General features: G+C 37.0%; 2 protein-coding genes across 4 annotated transcripts; both read right to left on the bottom strand.

Annotated features, from left to right (window-relative positions):
* Positions 1-208: 208 nt before the first annotated feature.
* Positions 209-4327, bottom strand: LOC107606342 (putative xyloglucan glycosyltransferase 12). Of its 3 annotated transcripts, XM_088494134.1 has the most exons (8): positions 4073-4122; positions 3935-3970; positions 3672-3745; positions 2652-3473; positions 2260-2568; positions 1856-2146; positions 1649-1762; positions 209-1554 (listed from the first exon to the last, which is right to left on the bottom strand). In XM_088494134.1, exons 4-8 carry the CDS (start codon positions 3399-3401, stop codon positions 928-930), a joined length of 2091 nt encoding a protein of 696 aa, XP_088350260.1. In that variant the 5' UTR covers positions 3402-3473; positions 3672-3745; positions 3935-3970; positions 4073-4122; the 3' UTR covers positions 209-927. The 3 variants fall into 3 exon arrangements, with proteins under 3 accessions (XP_088350260.1, XP_088350261.1, XP_016163881.2); XM_088494135.1 differs by lacking the exon at positions 3935-3970 and having other exon boundaries at positions 4073-4327; XM_016308395.3 differs by lacking the exons at positions 3935-3970; positions 4073-4122 and having other exon boundaries at positions 3672-3808.
* Positions 4328-7708: 3381 nt separating this feature from the next.
* LOC107606341 (inositol transporter 4) lies at positions 7709-8751 on the bottom strand. The gene is made up of 2 exons (XM_016308394.3): positions 8654-8751; positions 7709-8063 (listed from the first exon to the last, which is right to left on the bottom strand). The coding sequence occupies exons 1-2, from the start codon at positions 8749-8751 to the stop codon at positions 7709-7711; spliced, it is 453 nt and encodes a 150-aa protein (XP_016163880.1).
* Between the last annotated feature and the right edge of the window lie 4368 nt (positions 8752-13119).

The raw sequence follows: 13119 nt of genomic DNA, 5'->3' as shown, positions 1-13119 counted from the left end.
AGGGCTGTTACCTACTACAGCAATATTTCCGAGGGGAAGGACAATGTGACATGTCAACTAAACAGTTCAAATTCTAGAAATTCGGATTTGAATCTTACTTTAAGGTAAGTACACTGTACACTTACTTCCAGCTCATGGTTAGAAAGTGGCAAGCATTTCCAACTACAAACCTCGATGGCAAAATTAAAAGCTGAGAGCAGAGGACCACATTCAGTAACTACTTCTATCTATGCTATCACGAAACATTCATGATACATTACATTGGGCATCTCATGCCTCAGAAATCAAATCACACTTTTCTACCAAGAGAAACAAAAAAAAGTAACTAAACAATTTTATTCAATTTGTGTTCCCACGTAGTACCAAGCGGTGGGAGGTGGAGGATATCTAAACAGGACAAACAGAATAATGTTGATCCTGATTTTCTGCTCTAAATTTTTAAAGAAAATAAAAACTAAAAATATAAATCTGCAGTTGGGGCCTGCCTAGGATTTTTGTTTTTTGGGGGGAGGGATGGGGTGTGGAAAGTTTTGAACCACATGAAATTTTGTAACAAAAGAATTGATCTGGCAAGAAAGAATCCACATAAAATTACAAAAATGAATAAAAGAAATAAGGGTGAACTTACACATTGAATCAAAGGCCCTAACTGGGGTTCTAATGTACCCGTTCCCCCATCATATATTGTTTATTTCTCTCGAACGTAGCACAGTATAGTCTTGCAGTTGGTGGAATTCTTGGAGGGTGAAACATGAGCATGTGCATGATACGAAGCACTCTGGGGTCCTCCTCTCACTGCCTCCATTCCATAAAGTGTATTTTTCTTGGGTTGATTCGTACCATAGGGGGCCTCATTGTCCACCCTTGTTTTTCCGTGTATAAAATTTCATGCATGTGTCTCTCTACATAGTACAGAATCCTGTCACTTTAGTCTACCTGTTCACCAATCAAGTCTAAACCAACCAAAAGGAATGATATACCCTGGAATAGCAAGAAGTAGAAGTGGATTCCCTGTGCAGAAAGGAGACTCCTTGTTGCGGCTGTTAGAAGTAGGAAAGCCAATGCAAGCTCCTTCATATATATTCTGTTGTGCTTCTTCTTCTTGGCAGCTTTTTGCTCCTGCCTCTGCATTTCCTCTTTCATTTCCTCAAGATCAGGTTCAGAGGACCCTCTTTGAGGCTTTGGTCCTTTTTCAATCAGTGAGACTAGATCACCCTCAGAGGAACGACCCGATTTCTTGGTGACCACCCACTCGTAAGCACTGCCGAGCTGGAATAGTCCAGAGATCATGGCATTGAACTTTGTAACAGACATTGTGTTCTCAAATAGGAGATAGGGAACAATGAAAGGAAAGGCTCGGGGAGCTGGAAGAATGTTGAGGAATGACATTGTGGCAGGTATGTAGCAAACAACCCAAAAAGGAAGCTCAGCTTCCGGCACAAACATTGTCATGGGAAGAATTATGCAGAAAAGGGTAAATGAATAGAAGGGCAATATAAGCTTTCTAAGAAGAAAGAACAGGAATATCATATTGAATTTCTTCCATATGCTTATCTGCAAGAACATAATTGGTACCAAAACTACATAAGCAACAATGTAGATAACATAATTGAAATGAAATATTAATAGGATTCCAAGAGATATAGACCTTGGCCCGTATGATGTCAGGCAAACAAAGGCGGAACAATTGCATTGGCCCAGAATGCCATCTATGTTGTTGTTTCCTATAAGCTTCATAAGATTCTGGTAACTCGCACTGGCACTGGAATCATAAATTAGCAACTTCTAATCAGTTCTGGGAATCAACTAGAAAAGACAAAAGCAGCGGTTCATATGTGTTAACTGTATGACGAACCTCAACATCATTGAGGAAGATGAATTTCCAGCCATGGAGATAAGCTCTAACAGCAATGTCCATGTCCTCAACAGTGGTTCTCTCCAACCAACCACCAGCATCATTCAAGGCCTTGATTCTCCACACCCCAGCAGTGCCATTGAAGCCAAAGAAATTAATGAAAATGCCATTGACTTGTTGCTCCACCTCGAAATGGAATGATAGGTTAATGTTCTGCAACCTGGTTAACAGGTTCTCATCCTTATTCACAAAAGACCATCTTGCTTGAACAAGTCCTAGTTCCTCATTATCCTGCAGTATCACCAGGAGGATCACAATTTTGATCATAAAGCATAAACATACTATTTCATCATTCATTTAAGCAGAAAAGATAAAGGTAACCCTGGTTTCCTAATGAGTAACACCTTAAAATGAGGAACTGTTCTCTTAAGGAAATCTGGTGTCGGTTGAAAGTCAGCATCAAAGATTGCAACGAACTCATAGTCCTTGACATAGCTACAATTCATGGCGGATTTCAGGTTCCCAGCCTTGTAACCATCCCTAATGACGCGATGGCGGTAGAAAATATTGGCACCCTCATGTTGCCATTTTTGCACCTCCTCCTTGATCAGCAACTGCGTTGTTGGGTCATCAGAATCATCAAGCACCTGAATCAACAACTTGGACTTTGGCCAATCCAAATTGCACACGGCCGCAATAGATTGCTGGTAAACCTAAACAAACATAAAAGAAAGCACACATTAATGAGACAAATTTTCAAACACATGGTGGGTGTTATGCGTGTTAAGAGTGTTACCTCTTTCTCATTGCACATGGGGATCTGAACAAGCACCATGGGGAAGTAACCTTTCTCTCCAGATTCAAGATCCAGAGGTGCATCTTTGGGGATGGGTTTGATCCTCTTAAATCGGATCCAGAAACAACCCAAGCAGAGAAGAAGCCTATCGAAACTCTGAATGATAAAGAGAATAATACACACATTGGCGAGAAACTGAAGAGGTGGAGCAAGGTACTCCACACGAACCAAAACCCACCGAGAATAAACCCAATCGAAGAAATCCTTCACTCCAAAAGAAGGTGCCCAAAGCAAATAAAATTCCAACTGAAGACTTGGAGAACCCAAATGCCACCCTTTCAAATACGCAGCAATTTCAAAACACAAGAGTGCCACCGAAAGCCACAGAAAAACCTTGATGCAAGAGTAGAATCTGCTCTTCACCGTTGAGTCTGCGTCCTCGTCTGTTCTTCCGGAGGCCACGCGGCGCTTCACGGCGGAGGCCAGGACGTACAATGCCGGGGCTACGGAGGCTAAACAACCGGCTGCTTTATGTGCTTTAAGGAGAAGAACCCAGGTGAGTTGCTTTGCGTTTTTGCCTCTTCTTTTTTCCCCTGTGCGACTCGAATTTTCACGACCACCACCAATGATCAAGTCTTCGTCGGAAGGACCCTCGAGCTCCACCATGGACCAGTTTGGGTTCTCCATCTTCACCACCACCGGTGTTCCACGGTGGCTCTCTTTCGCACCCCAGCTGAACAAAGGTGCCATTTTTAGTATATATTTTTGTCTTTTTTGGAGGACCCTGATCTCTCTGACGAAACTAGCCAGAAACACCACAACCTTAAATGGAAGAAGAAGAAGAAGAAGAAGAAGGAAAAGGGACTAGGAGTTAAATGTCATTGTCGGAAAAGGGAAAATGGAAAGAGGAATGATAATGGTGAGAGACGCGTGGTGAAAGCAGAGCAAAGCGTCGCTACACCATTGTGACATTGGCAGAGAGAAAGAGAGAGAGAGAGAGAGAGAGAAATCAACACAAACCTAATACAAATTTCTGAGACACAAGCAGTGACGACTGAGAGAGCGGAACAAATCAACAAATACAATCACTTATGCTACGAGGTAAATGGAAAGTGGAATTAGAAAGGGAAACAGCTCAACACGTCTTTGCAATTTGCATTGAATTTTTTTATTCCGAGTTTCTTTTTTTTCTTTTGGAATTAATATAAAAGAAAATGGTAGTATTATAAAAGTGTAATGGGACTTAGACGAGAATATTATCCAGAATTGTAATTTATAAGCACCTTCGTTTACCGTATCAATAAAACCGAGATCCAGACCTTCATAAATATGAAATGAGAGCAATCACGAATGATAAAAAAAAAATGCGACAAAATCACGACGTAACATGCAAGTTTTTTTTTTTTTTTCCCGACAAATACCTTACTTCCACCACCGTGTCAACTCCTTTAATTTTCCAATAAAAATTCACAACCACCACACAACTGGAGCTTTCCAATTTATCCCACACAATATGCAAAACCTTCTCTTTTTATCGGGTTTTTTCTTTTTACTTTTTTTTTTCCCTTTTTTGGAGCAGTGGTAGTAGGTAAGGATTTAAAAGTTACAAGCGTCTTCCTTGTGTCCAAATTGAAAGCTTACGATCCTTCTTCCTTCCCTTCGCTGTGGGCGACTGGGCGGGCTCTTTCTATCTTCTGTCTTTGTCTTGGCGCGTGGAACAAAATTACACAAAAGAGTTTCCGAAACGGTGTTCTGCAATCATTTATTTTACTGAAAAAAAAAAACAAAAAACAAAAAAGCGGGTTAATTATCAAAGGGGATATAAAAGGTGGAGAAAGATGAGAGCAACAAGTGTGACGCGCTCCCTATTAACAGCCAAACACAAACCAATGCGTCAAAAAGCCAAAAGGCGTCTTCCTTCTTAGTAGTAATGTTTAATTAATTATTTAACTATTTTAAATTATTATTTTATATAAAGATATATTAATTATTTTTAAATAAAAAAATTAAGAAACAGTAATTTTTAATATTTTTAGTTATTATTTAATTAACATAAATATTAAATTAATTTTAATAAATAAATTTTATTAATTTATGTATATAAATTTTAAAAAATATAAATATAAATTATATTAATTTATATATATAATTTTAATAAATATAAATATATATTATATATTTTTTATGTATAAAATATCTATAAATATAAATATAAATTATTATTAATTAAATATTAATAAAAAATAATAATATTTAATTACTATCATGCCTCGCTCAAAATAAAATAGGAAATGTGGAAAGAGGCGCTGAAGAGTACAGAGCCGTCCCAAATTGTGGAGCTGACCAGGTCGTTAGTTTTCTACTTTTCTTATAGTAATTTCAAGCACCGAATCAGCTGATATATATTTTTTTTTAAATAAGGAGTCAATATATGTATTATACAATGTATATAATGGGATTAAATTGAAATTAAAATTAAATAATAGATAATTAATTAATTTTGAATTTATTTTAATTTAAAATTTAAAATAAATTAGGATTATCGTCAGCTGTAGAATCAAAACAACGACCTCCTCTCAATACGGTGTGACTTCCATTCTCTCCATTTTTTCGAGAATCTCGCTGGTGCAGCGCCGCTACGATCACCGCTTGCCGTCCAAGTTTGTTCCGACCGGCTTCGTCATCCACACAGTCCACCGCCCAGCACGACGTTCCTCTCGTTTGGTCGATCTTCGCGGCAACGTAGCAATCCGGACGTTCAGCGAAGACAGTGTACAGCTGGTGTGTGCCTTCTTCCCGATGTCGACGTCGCAAGATGAAGGTGTTTCAAGTGTGCTTCCTCCTTCACGCACATCACCCAGGCAAAGTTCCTTAATGGAGTGCGATATGGTTGAACCGCTGGGTTGTGTTCCATCTGTCGTCAGTAATGAAAATTCATCAAATCCACATGAAAACATAGCCGACCATTTCGTTGTCGACGGCGAGCAAGCGAATAAGGTGAGTAACTTATGTTCAAAACAATGATAATGGATGGTTATTTTCAATTGATGTAGATTTTAAATCTCAATGCAAATGGCGTGTTTATTTTTATGTTTAATGCTTACCCAAATGTGATGGAGAATTTGTGATTCAACCAAATTTGTGATTGTTTTATATTGAATGATATGTGTATATATATGGAGAATTTGCATAAATTAATTAATCATGGCATGCTTATATGATTGTTTTATAATGGTATGGTATACTTATATGCTTCCTGCATATTATATGCTTATTTTTCATGCTTATATGCTTATATGTATGCAGAATTTGCATCAATTAATTAATGGTATGCTTATATGATTATTTTATAATTAATGGTATGCTTATATGCATCCTGCACGTGTAGATAAGAATTTATGTATATAATTATACATGATGATTATTGAATGAATAAAAAAAGCAACTCTAGGATGATGCAGGCTGTGAAATCAAGGACTGAATTATGTGTATGGTAATTGTATCTACTGCATGTTCAGCTATGTGAGGTAGAGTGATATTGTGAAAGAGAATCTATAGTAGTTACAATACTTATATAATAAGGATTTATTTTTGTTTTCTTTGGGTTTCTGTGTTTATTTTGAAATTGTAAGCCATGCAACTGTCGAATGTTACTGAGGTTTGAAGTGAAGAGATGGATTTCGGTTACGAAGTTTTGGTCTCTAGTTTAATTTTATGTAGTCATGATCCACATGTTTGATTTGATCATTAATGGTAATGATTTTTTTGTAATTAATCTGAAATATAGTTACCGGATCACGGTTGCCTTCAAGAAGACGAAATACCAAGAGTTGAAATACGGTTTGCGCAGTTGCAGATAGCTCATGAATTCTATGTTACTTACGCAAAGAAAGTAGGATTTGTAACTAAGATAAGGATGACAACATGTGACAAGAACACAAAGAAACCTGTTAACCAAACTATCCACTGTAATCGCGACGAGTTCCGCGAGTCTTGTGTCAAAGCACCAACGTGAAAGAACACGATTTCAGCTGCTGGGTGTAAGACAAGGATATATGTGAAGTTTGATAAGGACATGCAGGAGTGAATTTTGTTCAAGGTTGAGTTGAGGCACTCGCACCCATGTTCAGTGAGAAAGGCGGTGCACTACCATAACTCCATAAGTATAGGGAGCTGACCATGCATGCGAAGTGCGTGATCGAGGATAATGATGAGCCTGTGATTCGACCAAATAAGACATTCCTAACTTTGGCAAATGAGACTGGGGGGCCGTCTAACTTGGGATTCTCGTAAAAGGATTTAAGAAACTATATTATAGCAAGGCTCCGAACCAGCAACATGAATGCGGATGTTAGGGAGATAATGAAAATAATTTCTAGCTCATCCTAATACTTTTTAAACGTTTTAAGAATGAAAATTTTGATATAGATATTACTAGAGATCTGCATTGTATACTAGCATATTAATCAAATTAAAAAAAAATAATCTTCTTAGCCTTTCTGCTAAACCAAGGCAATTAAATAATGGCATCACAAGCTTACTATAGCTCCATTGAACAGAACAACAAAAGAATCATGGAAAACAAGCCTTTATTCTTTATTTATAGTACGATCACATCACAATGATAGAGTACAACATGCACCATTCTTGGCATTCCTTATTGACAAATTCCAAAATACAGAAAGAAACTAGAAACAGGACAATCATCAAATCATAATATAACACTGGAGAGTGGTGACCATTAAGCGAAACACAAAAGACTATGCACCTTAATAATTAAGTTCTCCTTTCAATCCAATTCAAATTCAACCCCACCATTGGTGAACTGCAACACCCTCATCTCTCAGCCTTCCATACAAGGCTAAGCACTCCCAATATGCTCTTCGTCTTCGACTACTCTTTCTCTTTCCCTTCTGCCACCACTCATTTTACACTCTAAGAAGAGTTCATCCATCAAGCACACTGTCCTTTTCTTTATCATCTCCTCTACCACCTCTGCTTCTGCCTTCATCACAACATACTCTGTCCTCGAATTACCATAGTTGTGTTTGTTATTATCAGAAAAACAAAAAAGAGCCGTGGAAGGCATTCAGACCAGAAGTAACCAGAGAAACCGCAAGAGCCGTGGAATTCAAGGCTATTCCAGCGAATTGAACAATGGTAGGGCTGTAATACATGATAGTGTTAATGCCAACAAACTGCTGAGTAACTTGCACTATGATGCCTGCGTAGAGTGCTCTTCGTATAACTTCATTAGCTAATGCACCCTTGAGTTTCTGTCCTAGGTTTTGCCCAATCGAGCCTTCCTCTGCCTTCTCTGTTTCGATGGATTCACGCATCAACTTGATCTCCTCTTCAACTTCGTTGGGGGGATAAATCTTCGACAGAATTTGCTTTGCCTCGTCTTCCTTACTTTGCCAAAAAGAACTAAATTAGTATACATGAAATTGGCACCAATGTAAACTTTTTTGGGGTTAGCAGATGTATGAAATCAGAATTCTTGCTCCACGTGATTGATCATTCTCATGTATTATTAATAAATTATTTGGGATTAATTTTTCAACTTTATATGCTTATATAAGCTCACATGACATCAATAGAGTAGCTAGATATTAAAAATTATGGAATTTTAGTTTAAGTCATAGGATTTGGTAAGCTTTCTAACGTGAGAAAATATGCATTGGAAATTTAAAAAAAATAAGGGCATTTGTTAGCAAACCCTTCACAGCATTGGTTTTCAGGAGACTACTCATGGCCTATAAGATACATAGGAAGAAGTTAACAAACATGAGTTTCATCATAATTATGTATCAGATATTCAAATATCAAACCTTAGCCCTATCCTTGCTATTCAACATAAGAAAGAACAAACCTATATGTGAGTATTTTGTCAGAGACAGCATAAACTTCAGTAGATTAAGAATCATTCAAGACTAATGCATGGAAATTTCAATCTTCACCATCATGGAAACTTTTTTGCTTGGCAATTACATAGTATTTACCTGCCTATACAACCATCTAGGTGACTCAGGGAGGGATAAACATCAATATGAACTGAACCAAAGCAAGAACGCCTGCTACACCGAGCATCCAACGCCATGTTCCAGTAGCCTTAAACAAATCAAATTGAAAGATCGATTAAAAAACATAAATCAATCAAACTACGCAATCTGTTCCTTTTTATCTATCACTGTCAGTTTTTTATTTAAAAAACTGATGTTTGTTGCATACCCTGGTAAATGCCAAGTTGATAAGGTAAGAGAAGAATTGTCCACCAGTGACTAAGAAAGAATTGATGCTGACTAATGCTCCTCTGATCTTAGCAGGGGAGACCTCATATATGTACAGAGGAGCTGTCATGGATGCCATGCCAACTCCCAAACCAACCAAAATTCTCCCAATTAAGATAACCCATGGAGCTGGAGCTGCAGCCATAACTATTGCACCGAGAAAGAACACGACATCAATCATTAAAAGTGTCTTCTTTCTGCCTAGCTTGCCATTAAAAGAGAAGCCAGCGAGGATGGGGATGACGTGCCGAGCTACCTGGGTTCCGGACAGGGGGAAGAGGAAGAAGCGGAAGCGCTAAGAACCTGGGACGGCGGCAGCAAAGAACTTAGGGCTAGGATTTTGCCGATTTTGGTTTGGGACTTTCACTACTTTGCTTCAGAGGGGGCACTAATGATTAGGGGAAGTGAGACTTTTACAGCAAAGCCAAGTAATGAAATGTGCTTCTCATACCCGAAGCAAGAACAGTGTCGTTGTGGTGACAGAAATGGATTCAGCAGCGGAGATTGAATGAAATTGAGAGCAACGTGAGAAGATGAAGAACGATGAAAGAATAATTTTAATTTTTTGTTTTTTTTATATGTTTTTGTTTTGTTGTTTAAATTATTTGAAATTATAAAATTATGATTAATTGAATTCTAAAATTTGATTAATTTAAAGGGATATTTTTGTCTAATCGAATAAAATAAGGATGTTTAAGATTTTTTATAAAATTAAATTAAAAATATTTTTTTATTTTTATTTAATTAAAAGAGTGTTTTAGTAAAAGTGGTGATATAATATATATTTAAAAGGAATTTTAGTAAAAGTGGTGATATGATATATATTTAAAAAAAATTAAATACTAATGTGAAAAATAAATTCCATATAACTTGTTATTAGTTGTCCATATTTTAAACTATCGATACGTATGAATTTATCACAATACCGAAACAAACACAAAAAAAATTAACCCGAATCAGCTACCCTTTGTGCCAATTCAGAGTGTCTTTGCATCTCTCATAATCAAACGAAAGTCAACTCGCCAATTCCAATGCATGATATCTCTTATTTTGAGCACCAGTGGATCAATAAACCCAAAATCATCTTGAGTAACAAGATTAAATGCTTCCACACAATCCGTCTCACAAATAACATCTCGTTGACCCACATCCCAAGCTAACAGATATCCTCTCCAAATAGCAAACAATTCCCCTTGAAGAATATTATTACTCTCAATCATTCCCAAACACCCCCTTTGTCAGCTCCCATTACAATCTCTAATAACACAAGCAAAACCAACACTATCACCCGAACCAAAATAACTAGCATCACAATTAATCTTAAAAGTCCCAATAAATGGGGGATTCCAAAAACCATTTAGAGTAGAGGGAAGGGACATACGTTGTAATTCAAAAATATTCCTAAGCTCCTTTTCTGAAGTTAATGCCAGACAAATCACTTTTTCCGGAGGCCAAGGTTCATGGGATTAAAGATGTCATTATTCCTTGCTCGCCATATCCACCAAAGTCCCGAAAAGAACTTGAACGGATGCTCTCTGCTATGATACAAGAACCAGTTCTTCAAATCCAAAGGATGACAAGAAATATCCAACCTATGCCAGACAAGCTGAGCTTTTGGGCAATCCCGAATACAATGTAAAACCGATTCCTGGCTAGAAAGACATCTTGGACACCTATCCGATGATGACATCCCTCATCTAAAGCGAAAACTTGCAGTAGGAAGAGCCTCCTTAAGACACAACCAAGCCAAAAACTTATGCTTTTCCGGAACAAGCTGACGCCAAAGCCAAAGCCAATTCTCCCGCTCCTCCCAACCAAACAGCTGCTTACACAACCACAAGTAACCATTGCGTGAGTCATAGACTTTGGCAGCAGACCCACTCCAATACCAACCCACTTTCGGACCTGCTTGTTCATCTGGATTGTAAGAGAGAATATTATCTTTCAAATTTTGAGATAAAGGAGAATAAAGAGTATCCAAATGCCACCTACCAACCGACCAAATATCCTGTATCCGGAGATTCGAATCAGAAATGTGAACATAATCCATCTCATTAGATAACCGTCCTTCTCTCCTCCAGCTAGAAAACCAAAAATTCTGGTTCAAATCTCCAAATACACCAAGCAAACCCATCCTTCAACACTTCCCAAGCCTTTCAAAGACACCTCCAAATGGGAGAGTCCTTGTTCTTAGGATAACTAAAACAGTCATATAGAGATGATCGGTATTTGGCATCCAACAATTGGACCCATAGCTTGTTTGGCTGCTGGAAAAAAGTCCAAACTAGCTTCCCAAGAAGAGCAATATTTACACAATAAGGATCTCTAATCCCCAAATCTCCATATTTTTTTGGAGTAACCAGTACCTTCCAACTAACAAGATTCAATCCTCTTCCATCAACTTGTCCTTTCCAAAGAAAATTCCTCATCATAGACTCCAATTTACTAATGATTCCTTTGGGAAAAATAGAGACCTGCATCTGGTACGTGGGAATAGCAGCAGCAACAGAATTAACCAAGCAGAGCCTACCAGCCCGATTGAGTAAACTTTCTTTCCAGCTTGCTAGCCTACTCCGAATCTTATCCAGGACACCATTGAAAGCTGAACGAGTCATCCTAGAATGGCTAAGGGTAACTCCAAGATACTTGCCCAAGTCCTGGACAAATCTGATAGAGGATACCCCAGTAAAAACCTCTTTCCTTGTTGCAGAGACATTCTTGGAGCAAAGTGCTTTAGACTTCTCGACATTAATCTTCATCCCAGATGCTTTGCAAAAAGTCTCTAAAACTAACATCACATTTTGCACTTGTCTCTTTGTAGCTTTACAGAACAGAAGCAAGTCATCCGCAAACATTAAGTGGGATATTCTTGGTCCCCCTCTAGAAATAGCAACTGCCTCCCACAAGTCCAAATCAACCTGATGACTAATAAAGCATGCCAATCGCTCTATACACAACACAAAAAGATAGGGTGACATAGGGTCTCCTTGTCTAAGACCTCGGCTAGGAGTAAAGCCATTCAGACGACTCCCATTCCAAAGAATAGATAAGAAAAAAGTAGTGACACAATTCATAATCAAATTAAGTGTAGGAATAGAAAAACCAAAGCTTTTAAGGGTATGAACTAAAAACCTCCAGTCAACTCTGTCATAAGCTTTCTCCATAATAACTATTACTAAGATACTAATATCCTACAAATAAAAATGTTAGATTATATAATATCCACAATAAATCCTGAATTTATTAATTTTTTTTAAATAATATTATGTATCTAAATTTTTTTATAAACTAAATCTAATTAAATTAAACAATAAAATTTAAAATAATATTAATTATAACTAATTTTTATTATATTAAATTAATTTAACTAGATTTAATTAACAAAAAAATTTAGATGTGTAATATTATTTTTTATTTTTTATATCTATTGTTAACCAAAAAATCCTAAATCAAAATCTAATTGATCAAGCAAACTATTACAAAAATTACTGAATTTTAACATAATGAAAATAACCCAGTTTTCAGGAACTGATCTCGAAGATGTGAATAAAATCTAATATACCTGATTTTAAATCTTCCTCTATTGTTAACCAATCAGTCTTATCTAATATTTTATTGATAGTAAACTTATATCCAAGCCAACGAGTAATAACGGCATAGTCTCTCCATATTCAATTAAAAAAAAAAAAAAAACAACTTATATCCAATACCGATAGTATCTGCTTTAATTTGGTACTCTTGTGTTTTATTATCCATGCCATGTGAGCAATGTTAGCAGAACCGGACCGGACCGGCCGGTTCGACCGAAAAACCGGTAAATCGGATTCTATACCGGTCCGGTCCGATAATTGGACCGTATAAAATTAAGAACCGGTGCGAACCGGTCAAACCCGCAAAGAATCGGTAAAAACCGGTCAAATTCGGTAGCAACCGGTCCGACCGAACCGGAACAGTTTAAAATTTCCTCAAAATGAAGCAATTGAGGTTCGAACCCCATCCTTCCAGGAAATAAAAGGTACCTATGTCCACCAGGCTACCGTGTCTTTTACTAATATGGATACAAATTAAAATATATATTAATACCTTTCGGTAAATAATTTACTTTTATTTAATTTATTTTAATTTTAATTATAAGCTCACTCATTTTTAAATTAATTATATTTTTATTTAACAGTAAT

The sequence above is a fragment of the Arachis ipaensis genome, chromosome B7, assembly GCF_059453495.1.
Source record: "Arachis ipaensis isolate K30076 ecotype BB chromosome B7, ASM5945349v1, whole genome shotgun sequence".
Taxonomy (NCBI): Eukaryota; Viridiplantae; Streptophyta; class Magnoliopsida; order Fabales; family Fabaceae; genus Arachis; species Arachis ipaensis.
Note: the sequence above shows the minus strand (reverse complement) of the source record. Positions and strands in the feature narration are given on the sequence as shown.